This window comes from Mus musculus, chromosome 6 (genome assembly GCF_000001635.26).
Source record: "Mus musculus strain C57BL/6J chromosome 6, GRCm38.p6 C57BL/6J".
NCBI classification, from domain to species: Eukaryota; Metazoa; Chordata; class Mammalia; order Rodentia; family Muridae; genus Mus; species Mus musculus.
In genome coordinates this window covers 146,136,801-146,160,007 of record NC_000072.6, presented here as the reverse complement: position 1 = coordinate 146,160,007, position 23,207 = coordinate 146,136,801, and the positions used below count along the sequence as shown (strand labels likewise).

The 23,207-nt window shown below is 47.4% G+C and overlaps 1 protein-coding gene and 1 long non-coding RNA gene across 6 annotated transcripts in view; one reads left to right on the top strand and one right to left on the bottom strand.

Annotated features, from left to right (window-relative positions):
- Window positions 1-15,906, bottom strand: part of Gm35768 — a 45,165-nt gene extending 29,259 nt beyond the window's left edge. The window contains exons 1-4 of one of the 3 annotated variants that reach the window (XR_003956375.1): window positions 15,819-15,903; window positions 4,540-4,882; window positions 4,062-4,193; window positions 3,033-3,177 (exon numbers count right to left, since the gene is read on the bottom strand). This is a non-coding gene — a long non-coding RNA (predicted gene, 35768). Of the gene's footprint in view, window positions 1-3,032; window positions 3,178-4,061; window positions 4,194-4,539; window positions 4,883-15,818 lie in introns of those variants that run through there. The other 2 variants (XR_869618.2, XR_003956373.1) reach the window with 2 other exon arrangements.
- Itpr2 (inositol 1,4,5-triphosphate receptor 2) overlaps window positions 1-23,207 on the top strand; it is a 393,960-nt gene that overhangs the window by 342,251 nt on the left and 28,502 nt on the right. For all 3 annotated transcript variants that reach the window (NM_010586.2, NM_019923.4, XM_017321411.2), the window contains 3 exons: window positions 991-1,121; window positions 2,873-3,038; window positions 15,739-15,899. In NM_010586.2, coding sequence (NP_034716.1) covers window positions 991-1,121; window positions 2,873-3,038; window positions 15,739-15,899 — 458 coding nt within the window. The remainder of the gene's footprint in view (window positions 1-990; window positions 1,122-2,872; window positions 3,039-15,738; window positions 15,900-23,207) is intronic.

Here is a 23,207-nt window from a genome sequence, read left to right as displayed (position 1 = left end):
GCAGCCCTCCTGGCCAGGGGTTTTCCAGCATATTTTAAAATATGTAACTTGGACTCATATAAAAATATCAGGGCCCCTCTTCCATATAAAATAGAATCTGTTCAGAAGAGAGATGTCAGCCTTCTAACAATGTGTTCCACAGGCGTTGGCAATGGGCCATGCAGTGAGATAACAGTTCCTTCCCCAGTGTCAGCAGGTTCTATAATATTCTTGCCTTGACATGCAGACTGTAGCCCCGGGATCCATAGCCTAGGGTCCCTAGATGCGTACCCCTGAGGGGAGGCTCTTTAACATTGTAACAAAATAAGCCTCTGTCTTTCTACTCAGTTCTAAAGGAGAGACGCTGGGCTCTCATGCCCAGCTGAGCAACAATCCCTGTTTCAAACAGGTTTTCTTTGTTGTTGTTGTTTTGTTTTCTAGCAAAATCTTTTAGTATTGGGTCAAGTCTCAGGACTTTTCCGATACATTATATCTTTTCTCTCTTCTAATTCCTAAACAGGATTTCATCTCTAGCCCCAGGTGGTCCCACAAAAAAATCTTGAAACTCACTTCAAATAATGACAGAACCATGGCGGCCCCCATCATAAGATCCTACTACTGGCGTTTTAACATTCCTCACGTGGTTCTTGGCTAACCCTCAAATCCACAACATTTTCCTCATTTTGTATATGAGGCTGCTGAGCTCAGTGACTTGCGGATTCATCCGTCTGCATGACTTTACATGCTGGGCAGAGAGCTATGGTGACCACAGTCTCCTCCACTACAGTTGGGCGTATGAGTTTTAACCCTGTCATTTTCCACCAAGCCAAGAAGAATGAAATCTCAAGATATTATATGCATGGTGGTACCCATGTCAGTCATGCGTGGCCACATGCATGTGCTACGGATGTCACGTGACTTAGGAAACTGTGCTGTAACACATCAGAAGCAGATTCTCCGATGTTCACAATGGTGCGTTTTCAAAACTCTTTCATGGTTGTGTTTCTGCAGCCGGCGAGGAAGGTGAGGATGGCATAGAAAGGACATGTGATACCCTGCTCATGTGCATTGTCACCGTGCTGAACCAGGGCCTCAGGAATGGCGGCGGAGTTGGGGATGTGCTGAGACGACCCTCGAAAGATGTGAGCAAAATGGGGTTTGCTTTAAGAAGCACGTGGCTCTTTCCTTCTCACCTCCCCTCGGTCTCTCCCTTCTTGCCCTCCCTCCATTGCTTCCCTCCCCTTTCTCCCTCCCTCCCCTCTTTTCTTTCTTCCTGTATTGGGGATTGAACCTCAATACATATTGAAACATATCCCCAGCCCACTTTTTACTTTTAAACTTTGAGACTGGGAGTCTCACTACATTTGTAGCCCAGGCTGTTCCTGAACTAGCTTTGTAGCCCAGGCTGTCCTTGAAGTTGCTGTCCTCCTGCCTCAGCCTCCCTGCAAAGCTGGGATGACAGGCCCAGAGCGCACAGGCCTGGTTTATTTTTTCCTTACTAGTCTGGTCTGGATTTTCAGAACTGCAGTATCATTTGCCTTAAAAGTGTAGCCGTGGCTGCAAGACCAGCCAATTGCAGTGAAATCACAGAGAACCAGGGGTGAACTGGAAGCCTAGGGATGTCAGTTGGGCTCCAGTAGGAACCTTGAGTTCTGTTACAGCAACAAAATCAAGGCCATAAACTCTGCAGGCGCGGACTGTTATGTAAATCACAGCTCTCTGTGTCTACAGAATTCCCAGGTGCAAAGCTTTACTCTGCTTCCGCATAGGCAGAGCCTCCATTACTCACATTGATGAGTACAGAGGGTGGGTGAGTTCCAACAGGATTTCATACATTGAAACTGCAAAGCGAAAACATTTCTCAGGAACTGTGAACGTTGAGGCACAGGCTAGAAGCACCCACAGTTTTCTTCTGCAGCTGGCCTGTTATATAACATCCATCTATCTTGCTAATAGTCTCGGCTCTCTTGCATTAAACAACTGGATCCCGTGGTCTCTAGTGTGCTTCAATACTGTGTCCAGGTAGGGTCCAGGTGAGCTGTATGCACTTGACTTTGTAAGAACAAGAAAGGAACTGCAGAAAGATCACCAGGTTCTCAGCTGGCCGTGGGTTGTGTCTGACTCCCTCTTGCTTGGTGTCCAGGATAAACCTGTGCGATGATTTTGCTCACTGCTGTGACAAAATGCCCAACCCAGGCAAATTAAGGAAAGAAAGGCTTGTTTTAGTCAAGTTTTGTTGGGGTCATTCTAGCATCCTGGGGAAAAAGACATCAGTTAGAGACAGTGTTGTGGGAAGCTGGGAAGGCAGGTGGCCATGTTGCTTATGCCCTTAAGAAGCAGAGAGTAATCAGAGAGCAGGTCTGTTCTAGAAGGCCTCAGGGCCCACCCCGTGACCCATGTCCTCCAATGAGCTGCCACCTCCTGACAGTTTCTCCACCCACCCCAAACAGCACCATCAGGTGAGGGCTAAGGGTTCAAACACATGAGCCTGTGCAGACATTCCACGTCTAAACCACAGCACGGAGGTGGGGAGTGGAGGGGGCATTGTGTAAAACACAAAGAGAAATAGAAGAATCCTGAGAGCAAGCCTAAGACATTTTCCCATAGTGGAGGGAAAAATAAAGACAGAAAACCGTTCCATTTTCCTTGCTGTGGCCACTATTTGTGTTCTCCTGGAGGAAAGCTGTTGACTATCTGCTGTATGCCAGACAGCGTGCCAACTGGACAGCTGTGAAGCAGGGGTGTGTTCTACGCGTGTTCTGCACTTCCATTGTAGGAGCGTGTGTTCTGTGTGTGCTCTGCATTTCTGCTGGAGGAGCGTGTGTTCTATGCGTGTTCTGCGCTTCCGTTGCAAGAGCGTGTGTTCTATGTATGTTCTGCGCTTCCGTTGCAGGAGCCCTTGTTTGCTGCCCGGGTAGTCTACGACCTCCTGTTCTTCTTCATCGTCATCATCATCGTTCTCAACCTGATCTTTGGAGTGATCATTGACACGTTTGCTGACCTCAGAAGTGAGAAGCAGAAGAAAGAAGAAATCCTCAAGACAACCTGCTTCATCTGTGGTAGGTCCCCACCCCCACCCCCACTCACACACACACACCGTGCTATGACAAGAGATGGGTGAATCATCTCCAGGTGCAGGATAACGGGTGGGGAAACTGTCCAGCCAGAAGAGGAATAACAATGATTTTCATTTTTCATCTGTTAGGAAAAAATGCTATTGTAAAGGCTGGATACAATTCAGGTTATGTAACGTCACATGAGACTGGCATTCTCCGCTTCCAAAAATAGATAGAAGAACCATCCCAAATGCTTCTGTCATTATTTCTTCAATTTATACAGTCCTCTGGCTGTAGAGAGTGCTGCCAGATGCCGGGAGGTTCTACCAACTGGCAAATGGGTTTTTAATCACAGTAGCATGTTGAGTATATTATGGAGTGATGTTTATTTTGCTAGATTATGAATACAAAGATTCTGCTCATTGATATTACCGTTTAGGATGCAAAACTAGGCATTCTTCTAGTGTTATAGAAACACATATGTACATATCATATGCATATTACAGAACACACAAACACTGTAGAACACACATGCATACACACACATCTACCATAATGCCCCACACATCCACACTACACACATGTACATAACATATCATGCATATCACAGAATGCACAAATACTATAGAACACTCACACACACACACATACACACACACTTACATCTACCATAATGCCCCAGACACCTACACTACACACATGTACATAACACAATATATATATCACAGAACACACAAATACTATAGAACACACACACACACCATATACCATAATACCTCACATATCCACACTAGACACATGCTACAGGCTGAACACACACACACACACACACACACACACTGCACATGAGTGCACACATATCATACCTTTTTTTCTGCCTATCCTCATCTCTTGGGATGAACCAACTTTCTCTTCATTGTGGTCTCCTCTCAGACCCTCTCCCTCTCTCTCTACCCATCAGCCCTCTGCCTTCACTTGCCACTGTAGTCCTGTCTCTGAACCCCAGACTCCATCAGTTACACTCACCCCTCCTTTCTCCTGTCCTTTGGTCTTCAGTACAGTGGCCTCTTCTCCCCCTGCCTCAGATTTGCTTGATCATCTCATTCTCCTCTGTGGCTCTTCCAAACGTTTTCATCATCTCTCTAACTGGGAGTGTACCTGGGAATAATATATAATAATATGTGTGCTCTAGGGAAAATTATACATTAGCTATGGCCTGTTTCAGTATTCATGCTCTGTGCTAAACACACACACACACAAGCATTGCTGTCTTGTGTCAAGGGAAGTGAGAGAGAAGTTTCTGGGTTGCTGAGGTAACTGGGGGACTGACTTCTGCAGGTTGGGGTGAATAGCAGCAACAGCTAACATGTTTCTCAGGCAGATGGCGCAGAGCTGATGTCAAATCCAACAGGAATTAGTTAGTTGCTGAGCTGTGTAGAAGCAGAGTGGCCAGGACCAGAGTCGGCATGGAAACAATATCTGCATAGCGTGACGCTTCTCTTACCTCGTGTGTCACTGTGACCAAGTCCCGCAGCTATGGGAGAGTGTGGGACTTCTTGTCTGCATGTTGACCACTCAGGGAGCAGAAAGACTGGAAGTGGAGGCAAGCTATGAACCTCAAGGCCTGCTGGTCTCTTCTCAATCAGCCCACTTCCCAAGCCCCTGGGGCTTTTCGTACACAACAGAGGGTTGTGATGCTGTTGGTGTGGCTTCAGCTTAAGCAGCCATGGGAAGGGCTTTCAGGTTAGGCAACTTTGACTTAGTCTTATAATAGGCGGGAAAGAGCAGAGTCTAAGGTCATCTCAGAGCACTTCAGTAGCCTGGTGCGTCATTTATTGGGGATTGTCCTGAAGGCAGAGTAACAAAGGAGGAGGTTACTACCACTGCCCAGCTGATAAATAACAAAGGTCAGACTCAGTTTGTAGTGCCAGCATTAGGGGTGGAAGGCAGAGTCAAGAGGGAGTTGCAGGATAGAATTTTTAAATCTTTTTTAAAATATGTATTTATTTTTATTTATGCATAGGACTGTTTAGTTTGTATGTGTGTGTGCTCCAGAAGCCAGAATTGTGTGCAGCTGTGAGCCACTGTGTAGGTGTTAGGAACACTGAGTGCTCTTAACCACGGGGCCATCTCTCCATCTCCAGAGCTTTATATCCTAATGTGCAAATGGAGATGGAAGATAGCTGGGTGCCATGTCAGATGTGGAATGAGTGTTAGTACAAGCAAGAACAGCATCCATGAAGACTCAGGAGGGAGAGCGTGGCTGACAAAGGAGTGGGGAAGCTGGAGGAAATGACAAAGACACCTGGGAACCATGGTGTGCGCTCTGTACTGCTGGCCCCAGCACAGTTGGCCAAGCAGGACAGATGGATGCTGGCCCTGTCTCTCTTAGCACAGGACTCAGTGCATCACTTCTGGCACCCTGGATTCCCATCAGTTAGTGGGGATTTCCTGAGCAGCCCTTTGGTGTTCTGCCTGGAGGTGTGGCTGGTGGGCATGAGCTTTGGCCCAGACTGACCACACTCCCATAAATAGAATTGACAAGACAAGCCTTGCAGAGAGATATACATGGTGGACTCCAGAGCCTCTGGGTAGCTCTGAGCACAGATCCAGGTAAAGGTCTATTCTCCCGGACCTAGTGTACCAGGAAACCTGTGCCTGCAAGCTGAGATGCAAGTGCTTGAGGAGTTCCTGTCCTGTTTCAGCAGACTCCCAGAGTCCTCTGGCATAAATGTTGCAAGAGTCATTGTAAAGAGAGCCTGCCTCTGCCACTCATTGTGAAGGGAAGCAAGTATCTGAGGTTGGCATGGTTTCTGTGCCTTCGGGGCAGATGAAATCTCCTCTCTTCCTCTTCTTTCTCCTCTTCTTCTTCCTCTTCCTCCTCCTCTTCCTCCTCCTTTTCTTCCTCTTCCTCCTCCCTCTCTTCCTCCTCCTCCTTCTCTTCTTCTTCTTCCTCCCTCTCTTCTTTCTCTTCTTCCTCCTCCTTCTCTTCCTCCTCCTCTTCTTCCTGTTCCTCCTTCTCTTCCTCCTCCTCTTCTTCCTGTTCCTCCTTCTCTTCCTCCTCCTCTTCTTCCTCCTCTTCCTCCTCCTACTCTTTCTCCTACTTCTCTTCTTCTTCCTCCCTCCCCCACCCTCTCTCATGTATACATGTGTGCATGTATACACACACACACAGGTACATGTATTACATGTATATACATATATACATGTAATTTGTGACCAGCTCTGTCAGAGCAAGGCAGGCCAGCAGAGTGGGTGGAAGGCCCTGTCCTTTGGGTTTGTCACTTGGGATGCTTTGGTGGTTTAGGCAGAGCAGGCTGCCCAACACTGAGTACAGATTTGCTAGAAGGAAATTGAGCCTGAAGAAGGATCTCACGCCCATGTCTAGACTGGATGAGGGAAAGTCAGGTCCGGGTGATAAAACCTGAGTGACCTGCCACTACTCAGGAGCTGGGAAAAGAAAGGAGTTGGGGACCTGAAGGGATGGTTCTTTGATCCAAGGAGAGAAACAGACCCCAGGCCTTTTGGGGGAGAAAAGCCCACATTCTAATTTCTCTCTTCTCTGTGTGAAATGTATGACTGTTTTCATTTCTCTAAGAGAATTGTTTGTGCATTGCTTTCCTTTGGCATCTCTCAGCAGCCTTCAGCCTCCCAAAGGACATCCTCTTCATCTGTGTCTTTGGCTCGAAGAGGTGTTCTATTCTCCATGCCAGCTCCTTAGAGGGGGTTTTGCCACCATCCTCACCCACCCACTCCCTGCAACCTCTCCCCACACCCCTGACCCCACCCACTCCCTGCAGCCTCTCCCCACACCAGGTTGCCAAGTGCACATCACCAGCACCACACTCTTTAGGCTTCATCCTCTACTTCTGTGTTTACTGGACCGTGAAGCTGGTGGAGCCTCAGGCAACCACAAGGGCCCAGCCCAATCCCAGTGTTCCGTGTCTTCTCCCTCTTCTTCTGCCTTATCTCTGGATCCTGACTGACGTATTGCAAGTAGATCTGCCTTTAGTAAGCAGGGCTGGAAGTTCTCTCTCACGTCAGCCTCTCTGTCTCTCTCCTTCCAACAAAGACTCCAGCTACCCGGGGCTAATAGATCTGTTCTCACATCACATCCTGCCATGAATTTTCACAGCCACACCTTGAGCCTGCTCAGTGATACGAGAATAACTTTTCCAAAGGGGGTTAGTATAAAATTCATCAATAACACGGTGTCATCCATAGCTGTAAAGTTCCAGTTTTCCTGACATTAAGACACCTGACAATCTGGGCCACTCCCCCCCCTCCCCCTCCCCCTCTCGCATTCCTCTTTTGCTTCCTTCTCTTCCTTCTGTCATCCTCCCCCTCCCATCTTCTTCTTCCTCCTCCCCCCTGCTTCTCCTCCTCCTCCTCCACTTCCCCCCTTCCTCCCTTTCTTTAGTGCATTTGTATCCATTTTTCTCTCATTAATCTTTCAAATCTCAGTCCATGTGCATTCCTTACTGTTCACATCCTGGACTCTAGTGTATTCACAGTAGTGGGAGAGTGTTCTGGTTGAAATTCCAAACCCATATGGTAAACATGGGGGCTCCTGAATGACTGTCATTTGCCTCTGCCCGGTGCCATGCACCCTCACGCTGTAGAGGCCATGTGAACTCCCTAGGAAGGTAGACATTGTCTCCCACAGTCCCGCACCCTGACTATGTAACCTTGGCCAAGCATTTTACTCTGAGCTGTTCTCTGCTCCTCTGGTATAAGGAGACTCTATGGCCATGCTTTGGTGGTGCGTTGGCTATGATAAAGATCTTGTTTATAAAATCTCCTAGCACTGTGCGAAGGTGAGGCTCACTGAAGCCAAGTATTCTTCTTTGAGAGACATAGGCCCATGTCATAACCATTATACCTCCATTTCATGCATGGGTCTCATTCGTCAGTATTTGTTGATGATGACTAGACAGTAAATCAGCCCCACATCTACATTGTCTCTACACTTGTAGGACCTGTCAGTTACGCAAGGAAAGTAAGGCAGAGCAACACTGAGTTGATCTGTATTCCCTATCAAAAACCTAGGTGCAGGCTAGGGAGATAGCTCAGGGAAGTGCTTGCCACCAAAGCATGGAGACTTGAGTTCAAATGCCCAGCACACATGTGGAAAGCTGGGCCCAGCAGTGTGAGCCTGTGATCCTACTTAGGAGGAGAGGCAGAATCCTGGGGCTAGCTGGCCATCCAGTCAGATCACAAGCAAAGTAGAAAAGCCATTGAGAAAACACGTGGCATCTACCTCTGCCTCACTCACATCTGCACACACATGCCCGTATACAGCACACTGGTATACACACTAAGCCCAGGTCTGATGATTACAGATAGTTTCAATTTTTGCCACCCAGTGGGTATTGTCTCAGTGTCATGACATTCCCTTGGGGATACATGTGATGTGTCCATAAGTTCAGGGTGATATTAGATCAACCAAGTCAATAGTGATTTTCTGGAAGCTCCATGCTTATTCAAAAGCCAGGGTGGGGGGGGTCATTTGGTAACTCAATCTTATCAGATTTTTATATTACAACAAGTAGAATATCTTTAAGTAAAGCAAATTAGTGTTTCTATTTAAAATAAGATTGAAACTTTGGTTAAGCACTTGGCTACTATGTGTGAAAGCGCAAGTTTGATCCCTTTGACCAAAGGAAAATGATGTAAATTAGGGATAAGAGTGATGTCACAGCAGTGAAGAGCACACACTAAGCTTGCACACTGGACTGTGGGTCCTAGCATCTGGGCTGTCATACACTCATCCCAACCATTACAGGCTTACAAGTACCTGTGACATCAGCTTGGGGATTTTCATGCCCTCTTCTGGCCCTTGTGGGCACCTGTATACATGTGCATACCAGCACACACACACACACACACACACCTGGGTTTCTCTACCAGGCAGGTAGATGTGGAAATAGAACCTGGGAACAAAGGCCAGTCTGGGTGGTAATGACCAGGACTGTTATGGCTGCCCTTGGGACTGAATGCCACACCACACCACAGAGAGCAGAACCTGTGAGGATGAAGGCAGCATGGCACCCTGTCATGATTCTCCTCTGTTGTCCTGGCTCCTTGCCCTTTCCAGCTGTTCCCTTCTACTGTCTCCTAATTTCTGTGTGAGACGCACTTCACGGATAATTCTGAAGCTGCTGTCTCTGCCTGGAAGTCTGAAGCAAGAAGGGAAAGTGTAGTTTTGAATGTAACGCTCTCTAGCTCTTTATGTGTGTCCCATTTATTGTTTTGAGTGCCACAGCAGCGGAATGAGGCTCCCCACACTGGGCCACCTACCTTCACCTCAGCTTCCCCATAGGGACTCTTCTGCCCTCGTGGCCCTTTAGAGTCAGGACTGGTTTTATTCACTGCTGATTCTTCCCACAACTGGAGGAGTTAACTTGGACCAAGCTGGGTCTGTTTCTTGATGAGTATAAACGTCATGTTGGATGCTACACTATTTGGATGGCTTTGTGCTTGTCAGCAGAAATAGGTGCTCGATAAAACTCTGGAGGCTTTTACAAGCATTTACCTCTTCCTTCTAAGAGTCTGTGAAGTCCTTGGAGCTGTGTATCATCTTGTCCCCCTTTAAGCCCCCTTGGCCATGCCTATGGCTTTAGTACACAGCATGAGTCTCCTGCTTCCACTACCACGTTGTAGGCTAAGCTATGATAAAACCATTACTTTAACATTATTATTTTATTACTTTGCAAACAGGAGAAGCTTGAATGTAATTCTGGGGGATTTTACTTTAATACTTTCCTTTGCTAATAGCTGCATGGAGATGGAATTCACACACCTTACGGCTCGCCCACTTGATGTCTACAGTTCAATGCCTTTAATATATTCAGAACTGTGTATAGAACATCGGGATCCATTTTAGGACATATTTACTGCCCCTTCCAGTGGCACTCCTCAGCCTTTATCCATCGTGTTCCCAGCAGCCTCCTGTCACCCTGTGCCCTGGGTTACACTGATCTGCTCTCTGCCTCTGCCTGTTGTGAAGATTCAGTCAAGATATCTGGTCTCTATGACCAGCCTGATGCTTTGAAGGCTCCAGTCTGTGGTAGACACTTTTCTCGTGACTGACAGAGTCTGACATAAGCAGCCTGAGGAGGAGGGGTTTCCTTTGGCTCACGTTCCAGGAGATGTACAGGCCGTCATGGCAGGGAGGTGTGGCAGTGGTGCTGGCACCTAAGAGCCCATGGTGGCTGTGGAGGTCTTCTTGCTTATATCTCAGTAGACTGAGAAGGGGCGGCAGATGTGGTCATCTGGCCTCCCAGGACTCCAGCCCAAGCTTAGGGTGGTGCCATTCACACTTAGGGTATTTCCTCACCCCTCAGCTAATCCTCCCTGGAGACAAATATCTGTAGTCAGAAAACACACGGTAAATAATAACTACCAGAACAGGCCTGGTAGCACGTGCTTACAATCAGGAAACGGAGCATTAAGATTATAAGATTGAAGCCAGCCTTTCTTACACATCAAGTTTCAAGCCATCCAGGGCTAAGTAGTGAGATACTGTCTCACAAACAGAAATAAAATGAGAGGAGAAACTGATAAATGTAGATGTACATGCAGATGTCCGGTAAGCACATTCCTTCCATCAGTGCTGGCCTGCAGTACGCTCTCCTTAGCAATCATGGCTTTTTCTATTACCTTGGATCTGAGATCCAGCGCAACTTAACAACATTGGCACAGCTGTTGTCAGTCTGATTGGATGTGATAAGCAACACAGGATGGGAGGGAAGAGTGACAAGGAGCCTGCGAGCCAGCAGGATAGGAAGGGATTGGCTGTGTGAGGAATGGCATTGTCATCTGTGAGGGTTCAACAGCAATGTTCCCAGATGAGATAACCAAGAACACACAGTGAAAGAGTTTCACAGCCAGACAACTGCCTAGCCACAGCCCTTGATGAAGGAGTCTGACTGTAGAATGCAAGAAGCCAGCATGACTGCCTCGGAACTAGCAAGGGGGTAGAGGCAAGGAGGCAAGATGAGAGCCTCAGTGGGCCAGGCCACATGGGAGTTAGAACATAAATGTTGCATGAGACACAGGCAAACTAAAGTCTCCATTGTGTTTAATGTTCTCATCTCTAGGAATGAGCACCAGGCAAAACCTCTGTAAAGAAGGAGTTTATCCGAGCTCATAGTTCAGAAAGTACAGAAGACACACCTTCATTGCAGGCAAGGCATTGGCCTGGACCATAGCCTGCCAGAGTCTGAGGGAGGCAAGGCCTTGGCGTGGACCATATCCTGCCCAAATTCAAGGGGCTGCTTGCTCGCATCTTGGTAGATAAGGAAGCAGAAAGCAGATGATGTTGGTGCTCAGCTGGCTTTCTTTTTCCCTCTTGTCTGTCCTTTGTGCCTGGCCTGTGGGGTGGTGTCTCCCACATACAGGGCAGTCTTCCCATATCAGTTAGCCATCTCTGGAAATAGCCTCATGGACATGCACAAAGGTATCATTTAACCCAATCAAATTTTAATCAATCAGAAATTGTGGAGATAGTTCAGTGGGCAAGGTTTCAAGCATGAGAGCCTTGAGCAGCCTCCACAGGTTTGTTAACTCCAGCCTCGTGGGGGCAGAGGCATGAGCATCTCTGGAGGTTGCTAGCTGCCTGTTATTTCCAGCCTCGATATGAGAACCTGTCTCATGTGCATAGGTCAGAGAGTGAGAGAGAAGCACATACACGTGCACTAGCACACATGCTCACACACACAAGCACATGTGTGCATGATTATCACACTGCCCACATGGAATTCAGCTGTAACTAGATGTCGATAGTTTACCTGACATACAGTTTACTTAATGCTTATGTAAGGCCTTCTTACAGGCTATTGTGCAGGGTTGCTGCAAGGGCCATAGTCAAGGACGGTCATCATTGGTCAGGCTTTCCAAGTCATTCTAGCGTCTGTGCTGAGAGAAGAGGGCACAGGGGACACAGGCATGTCCAGGCAGCCAGTGAGATGATCCACATATAAGGGACTGCATCAGCAGAGTAAGTGTTCAACACAGACATGAATACGTGCTGAAGGAAAACAAAGAACAAGTATTTCAGCGTGCATTGGGCATGGAGTGTGAGAAGCAGAGCGATGTCAGGGTGATTCCCCAGGCTTATGATGTAGACAATGATGAAGTGGCCTCGAAGTAAAGAGATGAAGGCTGTGTGTGGGGGGCGGGGTGGTGGTGGCTAGAGCTCACTGTGGCATTGGTCAAGGGAAAGGAGGCACAGCTGGGTTTTATACCATCTTCATTAAAAAAATCCAATAACATAATTTTAAAAAGTCAGCTCATCCATTGGGGACAGATATCTTAAAATGTATTTCTTTTGTAACTTTATGCCTAAGTGGCTTTTGAACCATGCCCAGAGAAGGAGTAGCCAGGATTGGAAATTCAGTCTGCTGACTCCTTCCCCAGTATGTGAACATCAAGGGCAAACCCAACCCCGGCATCTCATCCCCACACCGGTAGGACGCAGTTTTCCACAGATGTTTCTCTTCATCCCTATTCACTTTCTCTAATAAGCTTCTCGCTTCAAGAGGAAAATGTGACTACTTAGATCCTTCCCACAATTCCACCAGAAGCTGGAAATGTGGCTCGGTGTGCTGGCTAGTTCTGTCTCAACTTGACATAAGCTAGAATCTGAGAGGAGGGAACCTCAACTTAAAAAAAAAAAAAAAAAAAAAAAACCTCCATAAGATGGGGGTGTAGGCAAGCCTGCAGGGCATTTTCTTAATTAGTGATTGACGTGGAGGGCCCAGCTCATTGTGGGTGGTACCATCCCTGGGATGGTGCTCCTGGGTTCTATAAGAAAGCAGCACCTCTCATGGCCTCTCCATCGGGTTCTGCCTCCAGGTTCTTGCCCTGACTTCCTTCAATGACAGACAATGGTGTGGAAGCCGAATCAACCCTTTCCTCTCCAGATTGCTTTGGTCAGTGTTCTATCACAGCAGCAGGGTTACTAAATAGGCCATAAGTGTGTTTGGGGAAGGATTGTGTAAGGACTTTAGAACTTTGTAGTCTACAAAAGCCATTGAGTGTTGAGAGCTCAGTGGGATGTTCTGTAGGAGCTTAGAAGACAAAAATGTTGAACTCAGTGCAGAAGATGGAGGCCTGGCTTGTGATCTTCCAAAGGGGAGTTCAAAGACCATAGTCTGTTTGTTTTTGCGTTAAGATGCTGTGGTTCTGGTTAGCTGGGGCTGAAGCAACAGCTGTGGTTAACAGGGGACAGCACCACACAAGTGAAACCTTTGCTGACAATTGATGCTGGTTAGCTGGAGCTGAGACAATAGCAGTGATTGAGAAGGGACCAGCATCACTCAGGTGAGATCTTCTGGGAAGTGTTTCATGAGAGTCAGCACACAGAAGCTGCGTTTCAGAGATAGCCAAGGGTGTACCTCGTCTTGGCAGCCAAGGTTGGTGGTGTATGAGTCACTCAAGTGCTACTAGTTTTGAAGGCACGAAGGGGTCATGAGAAGCGGCTGAGGCTTGGTGCTAGGTCAGGAGGCCATTTGTGAAGGTGCAGCCTCAGTAGTAGTTGAAGACCCAGGATTTAAGGGATTATGCAGAGAAGAGAGGCTTGACATCATAAAGAGAGCCCAGGAGAAGCTATTGGTGAAAGTGAAGCCCAGTTGCAGCAGAAACCCCAGCATTTTGGAGATGTCATTACCATGGGATGACCACCAAGAACAGCAGCAGCAGTAGGTTGGGGCCTGCCCAAGCTTAGAAGGCTAGCTGTATGTGCTGAAGAGGGTGGAGCCAGATAAGTGACCCAAGCCTCTTAGAGGAGCCCAGAAGATCATTAATGAGTCCCAGATGCTGGACACGGAGTCATGTGTACTATTGGAGCTTGATTTTGCTTTGATCTGATTATGACTGGGCTCTGACTCTTCCCTCTTGAAATAAGAAAGTATTTAGTTTATTATTATTATTTTTATGTTATAGGAGCCTGACTACACTTGAGAGACTTTGAATTTTTTTATTAAAAAATGTTGAACTTTAAAGTATTTGAATTTGTAAGGCTGTGGGACTTTCAAGTCTGTGAAACGTCTTATACTGTGACATTTATACTAGTTAATGTGTAATCTTGGGGATGAACAAGAAAGGTTATGACTTTACAGTGGTGAGTTTGTGTGTCAAGGTGACAAGGGGTCAATTGTACTGGCTAGTTTTATGTCAACTTGACACAAGCTGAAAGGAAGGAACCTCAACTAAGAAAACACCTCCATAAGACTAGGCTGTAGGCAAGTCTGTAGTCATTTCTTAATTAGTGATTGATGGGGAGGGCCCAGCTCATTGTGGGCAGGGTCATCCCTGGGTTGGTGGTCGTAGGTTCTATTAAGAAAGCAGGTTGAAGAGCCTGGCGTGGTGGCGCCTTTAATCCCAACACTTGGGAGGCAGAGGCAGAGGCAGGCAGATTTCTGAGTTCAAGGCCAGCCTGGTCTACAGAGTGAGTTCCAGGACAGCCAAGGCTACACAGAGAAACCCTGTCTCAAAAAACAAACAAACAAACAAACAAACAAACAAAAAAACAAACAAACAAAAAAAGAAAGAAAAAAAGGCTGAGTGAGCAGGCCAATAAGCAGCCCTCCTCCATGGCTTGTGGATCAGCGGTTGCCTCCAGGTTTCTGTCCTGTTTGAGTTCTTTCCTTGGCTTCCCTCATTAGTGGACTTGGTGTGGAAGTGTTAGCCAGATGAACCTTTCTTTCCTCCCTAACTTGCTCTTGGTCATGGTGTTTCATCACAGCAGTAGTGACTCTAACTGAAGTGGCCACCCATCCCCAACTTCCCCAAGTATGGTGGTCTAGGGGCCCAGAGGAGTGTCCTTGTCCCTGCATGATGGCTGTCTCGGGTGGAAGGCTTTTGCTGGTTCTAAGTGACTCTAAAGACATGGCTCAGTTGCCTTCCTTTAACCCAAGGCCTAAATAGAAAGGAATCTCTTTTGTTTTTCCACCATGATGAGCCAGTATTTTTTGTTTTTGAAATCTTTGTGTATGCCTGTGTGCGCGAGCACACTTGTGTCTGCGTGCATGTGCACTGGCCTGTGTCAGTACAGACATACACACACCAAAGTACAATACATGTGCAGATCAAAAGATAACTCTGGAGTCACTTCCTGCCTTCTGCCTTGTTTTGAGGAAAGGTCTCTTCTGTGTTTCTGAAGCCTGTGAGCGTCCAAGCAGTTCTCTTGGCTCTGCTTCCTGTCTCACAGGAGGTATGCTAGCTACAGAATCACTCTACTGAACTTGACTGTTCATGGATTCCAGGAATCAAACCCAGGTCACCTGGCTTGGGTGACGAATGCTTTTACCTCCTGAGTCATCTCCCAATCCCAAAATCACTCTTTCTGAATGATGGCTCTTGCCTCTCTCCACTACACTTTTGTTCTGGCTGAGTCGGATGGTTTTTCTATGACTACCCTTAGATGACCTGCCCCTCTCATACCTGATAGAACTGCACATTCCCTAGGACCATGGGGAGAGCACAGATGTTCACTGGGAGCGAGTCTATAAACCGCAGCCTCTTCTACCTAGAGCTTTTGTATACTGTTGCTTTCAATTATAGAAACATTTTAAAGTGGCACGCTTCCCCAGAAAACAGGCTTGTTGTTGATTTTCAATAATGGCTGTGTCTGATCTTTATGCTAAGAAGTCCTGATTAAGAGAAAGGTGACCTACACAGTGTTTGCTGTGCTTTGCAGGCCTGGAGAGAGACAAGTTTGATAACAAGACAGTGTCCTTTGAGGAGCACATCAAGTCAGAGCACAACATGTGGCATTACCTGTACTTCATCGTCCTGGTGAAGGTGAAGGACCCGACAGAATACACAGGGCCTGAGAGCTACGTGGCTCAGATGATCACGGTGAGTAAGGCTGCCTTGCCTGGTTCTGATTCCCAAGCTGTGACCAGATCACAGCTCAGAGGCCCATCGCATCCTTGTCTCCCCTACCTTCCTCTCAGACAAGAAGTGTTCTAGCCCTGGATTTGAGCCTTTAAATATGCCTGTCAATCACTGGACATTTTCCACATTGCTGTCGTCACCCTTCTTATCTAAGCAAATCTGTCCCTGGTGCATAGATAGCATCCTTCCAGTGGTAATCTGTGTAGTGAAGAGCTTCCCGTTGATGTAGTGAAGAGCTTCCCGTTGATGTCTCTGACCTCTGACCCCATAACCCTGTCCCCAAGCTTCCCGAGACACTTAATCATCACTGGGTCCCATTACTGGATCTCTCAGGCTCCGAAGCTGGAACCTTGACATTGTTACTTGTAAACAAAGGAATTATGTTTCAAGAGATTCCTTGAGTTTTCCAGAACTAATAATTCAAGAAGTCCTGTGTTTGGGAATGTGTTGTTCTAAGGGAGCTGGTGAAGAGAGCGCTGCCTTCTGGTATTATAGGACATCCGACTGGCCCTTGGGCTCAGTCCTAAGAGTAGTGTTTGCTCAGCACCTGTGTGGGAGAGAGGGGTAAAGAGTGAGATAAGGGAGGCAAAGGAAACAGAAGGAGGTAAGGGAATGGGGTAAGGAGAGTGTTTCTAGACTTGACCCTGAGGGAATAGGTCACCTATTTAAAGAAACAAAAACACAATACTGGTCACAGCATGTCCATCCATCCATCATCCACCCATCTATCATCTATTGATCCAACCATCAATCATCTAATCCATCCATCCATCCAATCTATCTCTCCATCCACCTATCATCTATATCATCTACCAATCCATCCATCTTCTATCCATCTATCTGAATGAGTATGTACACACACACACACACCTTCTATCTATCAATATATCCATCCATCTGTTCATCTATCTGGGTGTTGTCTTAGTAAAAGTATAGGTTGCCACAGTGCTGATTTGCCTGCCTTCCTGTCAGTAGCCATGTGTCTCCAGAGGGCTGGGTATAAATTGACCATTTCTAGCTCAGCATCTTTCTTTTGCATGGAAATCTTTCAGAGGATGCAGTGTAAAGAATGATACCTCCCTCTTCAGTAGAACTCAGAGCTCGGTTCTGAGGAACAACCAACTGAAAGTGAGTGTGCCAGGTTTGCCCAGTCATGTGGTGAGAATCTGTAGAGGCTGAGAGTCACAGAGTGATATCCAGTGCAGAAAGGTGATGGGAGGTGTCTGTCTGTGTGTCCTGAGGAGTGATAAATATACATGGCAGAATTTGTTCTGTCTGTGTGTCCTAGACGTGTTGTGTTTGTGTGACCCGAGGAGTGATACACAGGGCAGGACTGTGAAGATGGGGTTTGTCTGCTTGACCCATGAGTTCCTGAAAGGAGCAGCTGGAACAGCAGCTGGAAGTGAGTCACTTGGACCCTCAGAGGTATTAGTTAGTTCTCACCATCACTGTGACAAATGCCTGACAAAACTCAAAGGAAGAAAGATGTGTGTGTGTGTGTGTGTGTGTGTGTGTGTGTGTGTGTGTGTGTGTGTTGTGTAGGGGGTGTGCGTGAGCCCGTGCACTGACATGTGGTAGGGGATTGTAGGTGTGTTGGTGTATGTGCACATGCCTGCACACGTAGAGGCCAGAACTTGGCACCAGGCATCTAAATGTGTCACTCTCTACATTATATTTGTTCTTAGACAGAGTCTTTCATCAAATCTAGATGTAGTGGTTTGAATGAGAATGCCCCCATCCCCAGCTCATATGCTTGACTCTCGATCTGCGGTTGGTGGAATTGTTTTGAGAAGGATTGGAAGGTGTGGCCTTGTTGGAGGAGGTGTGTCACTGAGGGTGGGTTTTGAGGTTTTGATAGCTGGCACCCTTCCTGGTTAACTCTCTCTGCCTTGTCTTGTGGATCTCTGGGAGAGTGCTCAGTTGCTGCTCCCAGCACCATGCCTGCTGCCATGTTCCCCACCACAGTGCTGATGGACTCTAACCCTGTGGTTCCATAGCCCTGTAAACCTTTTCTTCTATAAGTTGCTTTGGTCATGCTGACTTAATCACAAGAACAGAAAAGTGACTATGACCCTAGAGTTCACCATCATAGTGAGATTGGCTGAGTGAGCTCCAAGCACCTACGCATCTCCACCCTACCCCTCCAGCCCTGGAATTGCTGTGCTGCCATGCCTGGCTTTTGCATGGATGCTAAGGATACAAACTTTAGCCTTATGCTTTCAAGCACTTTGCCTACTGAACCATCATCTAAAACTGAAAGGTTTGTTTTGTTCGTGGTTCTGAGGGTTCAGTCCATGACCACCTGGCTCTGTATTTGAGGCCCAGGGCAAAGCAAGGAATCCTAGCAGTGGTGTATCACACAGGAGGCTGCTCACCTAATGGCCAACAGAAAGCAGAGCTGTCTACAGCTTGGCCCACAAGAAGCAGAGGAGAACAGGAAGGGACCAGGGCAAGATGGAGACCCTAGGGGTATGCCCCAGTAACCTATTCTTCCCCATGAGACCTCACCTTCCAATAGTCTACTCAGATAGCAAATCCACCAGTGTATTAATCCACTCATCGGGTCAGAGCCTGGTGGTCTAATTGCCCAATGAAATTGACAGTCAAGGTCAATCACCACTAAGGGCCTCCTTAGTTCCCCAGTCTCACTGTTCATGACTGTGACTCACTTATAGGAAGTTCTGAGAGATGGCAGAAAGCCAGCTGAGCAACAAATGTTGGCATCTGAGTGTGGGTTCACAAGTAACAGAAATCCACTGATTGTTATTGTCAAGGGGATAGTGTGGCCTAGCATAGCATCAGGCAGGGGTGCAAGCTCATGGGAACGGAGAAGATAAAAACACAGATGGTGTCTAGCAGTAAGAGAGAGTGAGATGACACCATGGGAGGACTGGGGAGGAGGAGGGCCAGACCTAACTGGAGGGGAGGAGGGCCAGACCTACCTGCTCTGCTGAGGGGCCCTGGGGCTTGTGAGTGAGTCCCGAATCTACCTCTCACCATCATGCAAAGTGGAGAAACTGCTGTGTTCTCCCCACAGACAACAGTGTTCTGCAGGGACCCAGCAGCCCTGCCTGGTACAGCGCTGGTACATGGACTGCTGCTCTTGGTGATTGATCCCCTCGAATGTGTTGCTTTGAGACGAGGCCTTGCTTTGTCATCCAGGTTGTCCTGGAACTCATGATCCTCCTTTTTTCCACTCCCCTGGTGCTGGCACTACAGGCCTATGCAGCCACTATCCCTGGCAAGTGTAGCAACTTAAACAGTTCTTACTGTGACAGCCCACATAGGGTGGCCATCAAAGCCGATAGGTGAGGCGAGTGAAGGGAGACAGCGTGAAGAGAAAGAGATAGAGGCCAAAGCAGGGCTGGAAACCTTCTGCTTAGGAGACTGTAGACAGACAGACAGACAACCGATGAGTAAGAAGACCTCAGAGGCCCCAAGGGCAGGGCTGGGATGTCAGTGTTGGAGTTCAACGGCCACAAGAAGCCAGAAGGGAGAGGCAGGTGTGAGCTCTGGATTCTGTGAGATGGAAATCTCTCCCTGCAGAGAAATCCACAGCGAAGACCTAACACACGCCATCACCGTCTTCAGCCTGCACATTCTGAGCAAGCGACTTTATCAGGCAATCCCTCTTGCGTGTCTTAGTATCTCAGTTCTTATTCATAGTCCTGCCCATGCCTTCATACGTCAGAGCCCTTTTCCAGAACACCCCAGGAGAGATAAGAAGAGCCCACAGGCTCAGGCCAGGAAAAGCCTTGTCCTGGCTGTGTGACTCTAAGAGAACAGGCTTCTTCCCTGAATTTTAATGGACAGGAGGGGGGGATGGCATATTAGCTCAAGACAGCTCCTACAGAGAGCATCTAGCACATGCAATTCCACATCTCAATCATGAGCTCACAGTGCTTCTTGGGGTTAGAATCAGAAAACATGTTACCAGTGACAGAATCTATCTAATATTAATGAGACCTCGTCTGTCTTAACGAGAACCCTAGAAACATGCGTCTTAGTAACCAGGGCACAGACAAAGCAGATACTTCTGGGATGTGGTTAAGGAAAGTGTTGGCAGCTCAAAGTTACGTGTGCACATTTTCTCCTGGCAAGCAAACCTTCCTCAGTGATTGGAGGAGTGTCACTTGGCACTACTGTTCAGTGGGGACAGAATATGAGAAAGGAAAAAGTTGGAGCAGCCAAGAAAAGCTGGGGTCGAGAGGCAGAATTCAGCAAGCTGGGTGAACATGTAGGAACTCCGCAGCTTTTCTAGGTAACCGCCTTTGAGCACCATGAAGCCTGTTTGCTCTTCCTCTTACCCCAAAGTAACAGGATGTCTGAGGAGCAGCAAACAGAACAGAGACTGTTAGACAAAGTGTGTAAGGCGTCTAGCTGACCCCCCCCCCCAACAACGGGGGACATTCTCCCACACTCAGTGTCATTGCAGAGATGCATTAGGGTCTTTGGTGATACTCGCTATTTAATTTGACAAACCAGCACTGCACATGCAAGGAGGTCCCTGTGCATCCAGGGAATCTATCTGTCTCATGGTGCTCTGATGGCACTGTCTGCCCCTTGGACCCCTTAGTTACTTGTCCTGTGACTGTGGCTTTTAAGGCCACTTGATAAAATATCACACTTTTAATCCCGTCTGCTCCTTCGACTCTTAAATGACTAGTACTTCCCAAATTTCAACATTTTTGTTAGTGTGATGACCTATTTTAATGAACATACACACAACTATACGTTCACTGAAGGCCATACCAGGCATGTTGTGGTTCATTTTTCTGCATACTACTGGGGTGGCTGATATCTGATATAGGTATTAGAAGCAGTTCAGTAGACATGGGTTATCCCCAACGTGCTAGCAACTGTGCTAAAGGTTTAGTATACAGCTGAAGGAGTTGCCATTTCCTCAGGGAAGCTCAAAGCATTTGCTGAATGAATAAACAAAACAACCAATAAATGAATGAACGAATAATTTTGTTTTAGCCCTCTGGTAGCTGGATATAATAGCTGGATATAATTTATAGAAACATGCACCAGAATAGTTATGACAGGAGGTTGAAATTTGAATTTCTCGTCCTGAAAGCACTGTTTCCTCTCTTTAAAACCAGAAGGTGAAGATACCACCACACAGGATTATGTCACCCACACTGTCTTTCAAGGTGGCCTCTCCCTGGTGCTGCTGCAGCCCAGCATCAGCCTCCCACATACATCCACAGGAGGGTACCTCACTCTCTCAGCAGGGGAACAGGGACATGAATGGGGAAGGGGAGCTTCCAGTTTATCTTGGTCTCAAGAATGGATAGCAACAAGGAAGAGTTTCTCACTAAATGCCCAGAGAGCAGCTTACGAGAGGAAGGGTTTATGTTGGCGCATGGTTCAGGGAGTGTAGTTGATCGTGCATGGCTTGATAGCAGTAGTACATGAGACCACTTACTTGGCGAGTCAGCAGCAGGGGCAGGAGGATGCAAGCGCTTGGCTTCTGCTCACCCTTTAATCTCTTTATTCAGTCTGCAGCTGATGAGGAGCCCATGAGGAGGTGACTCACACTGGGGTGGGCCTTCCCTCCTCAAGACAAGTCCCTCTGGAAATGCCCTCACAGGTGTCACACCCAGCCCGTGTGTCCTCTAGGTGATGCTAAATCCGGTCAAGCTGAGCCTGAAGGCGAGCCATTAGAAGTGGCATCGCCTTTCCTGTGAGAAAAAGAAAGCTAACCACTCACCACTGTAGCCACACAAGGAGCGGGAAAGACTAATGACTTTCCACATGTTGATTTCAGTCTGCAACTCGAAATCCATCTTGTTTAGTTAAACCATATTTGTGAGCGGTAGCCCCCGAGGGCAGGGGGTGTTTGGGTTCACAGAAGACATCACATTGTCTGAGGTTTATGTGTGGTTTGACGGTGCCATTTTCCAACTAGATCTCCTCCTGCGTTATTGTTATGTGTTATAATTATGAAATTATATGTTCTGACTCCATTCTTTTAATCCACACTGATTGTGTAATTGGATTTAATGAAGCCAATTATGTAACTGCTTCATTTTTAACTAAAGCACATTTTAAAGATTTGGGGGCTTAATAAGACACTTTTGAAAATGTTTCCATGGCAGGGCCAGCCACGCACTTGCAGTTCAAGACACACAGTTAAGTCACCACGCACATGCAGACAGCCACCACCTTCACTGCCCACATTGTAAGTGGAGATGTGTATCTTCAGCTCCAGAGGGCTGGGGTATGTCGCCAGCACGCAAGCCCAGTACATTGTTCTTAAGTTCTACTTAGCATTTCTACAGAAGGTCCATGAATTGCTGCCTTTTAACATATGTGTTCATCTCTTTATCGTCCCTTCCGCTGTTGCTATTGTGTGACACAAGTGCTGTGTCAGCAGTGTGACTGCCTGTCACCGTGGGGATCCTGTACCCCACACTCTGAATCCCAATGCTAAATGTGGAGGTAAAAGGATTGAGCTTCATAGCATCAAAATGCTGTTGGTAGATGAAAGTGACCTGGGGGTGGAGCTAAGGGCAAAATAATCAAGGTAAGGCCACCACCCAGCAGCAGGGCACTAACTGAACTGATCAGAAACTTCAGGAAGTTGTCAATAAGCCTTGGAAGTGGGGTACTGGTGCATGCTGCGCCTTTGCTCTTGAATTTGCCAATTGATTGATGAATATATACATTGGGTCAGTCAGAACTTGGAACAGAAGCCAGGTGGACTATATAAAACTGGGAGTATCCCACTGTCCCTGGCTGTCCTGTGGTAGGCATTCATGGTGGGGAACACCTTTGAGTCGGGCTCAGGGCGACAGGGAGAGATGACATCTGCAGAGCTTGAGACGGTGGGTAATTCCACAACAAGGTGTTCTGAGCTATTTTAGTATTCACACAATCCCATCTCTGTGCACAAGTTAGACATGGTCTACAGGTGAGCAAAGCCCTTTTGAGGAATTTCCATGTAGATTCAATAAGATCACACATGCTAATGACCTTGAATCTTCATCAAAGCTGCATAACAGCCAAGGGGGTTCTGATAGTGCTACCCCCATTATACATTTGAGCAGATTGGGGTAGTGTGCTGGTGACACACCACACAGGGGAGTAGTCAGCACAAGCCTGTTGGTCAGGACCCCTGTATAATAGAGAAGCTCTGCAGACCCAGTCTGCCAGCCCACGCTGTCCTCAGCCCACCCAGTGGCACACTGGGTCCTATACAGAGGAGTGATTTTAAGAATTCAGTCCACAGGGCAGGAGTAGACCTGGCCGGGAGACAGGAAG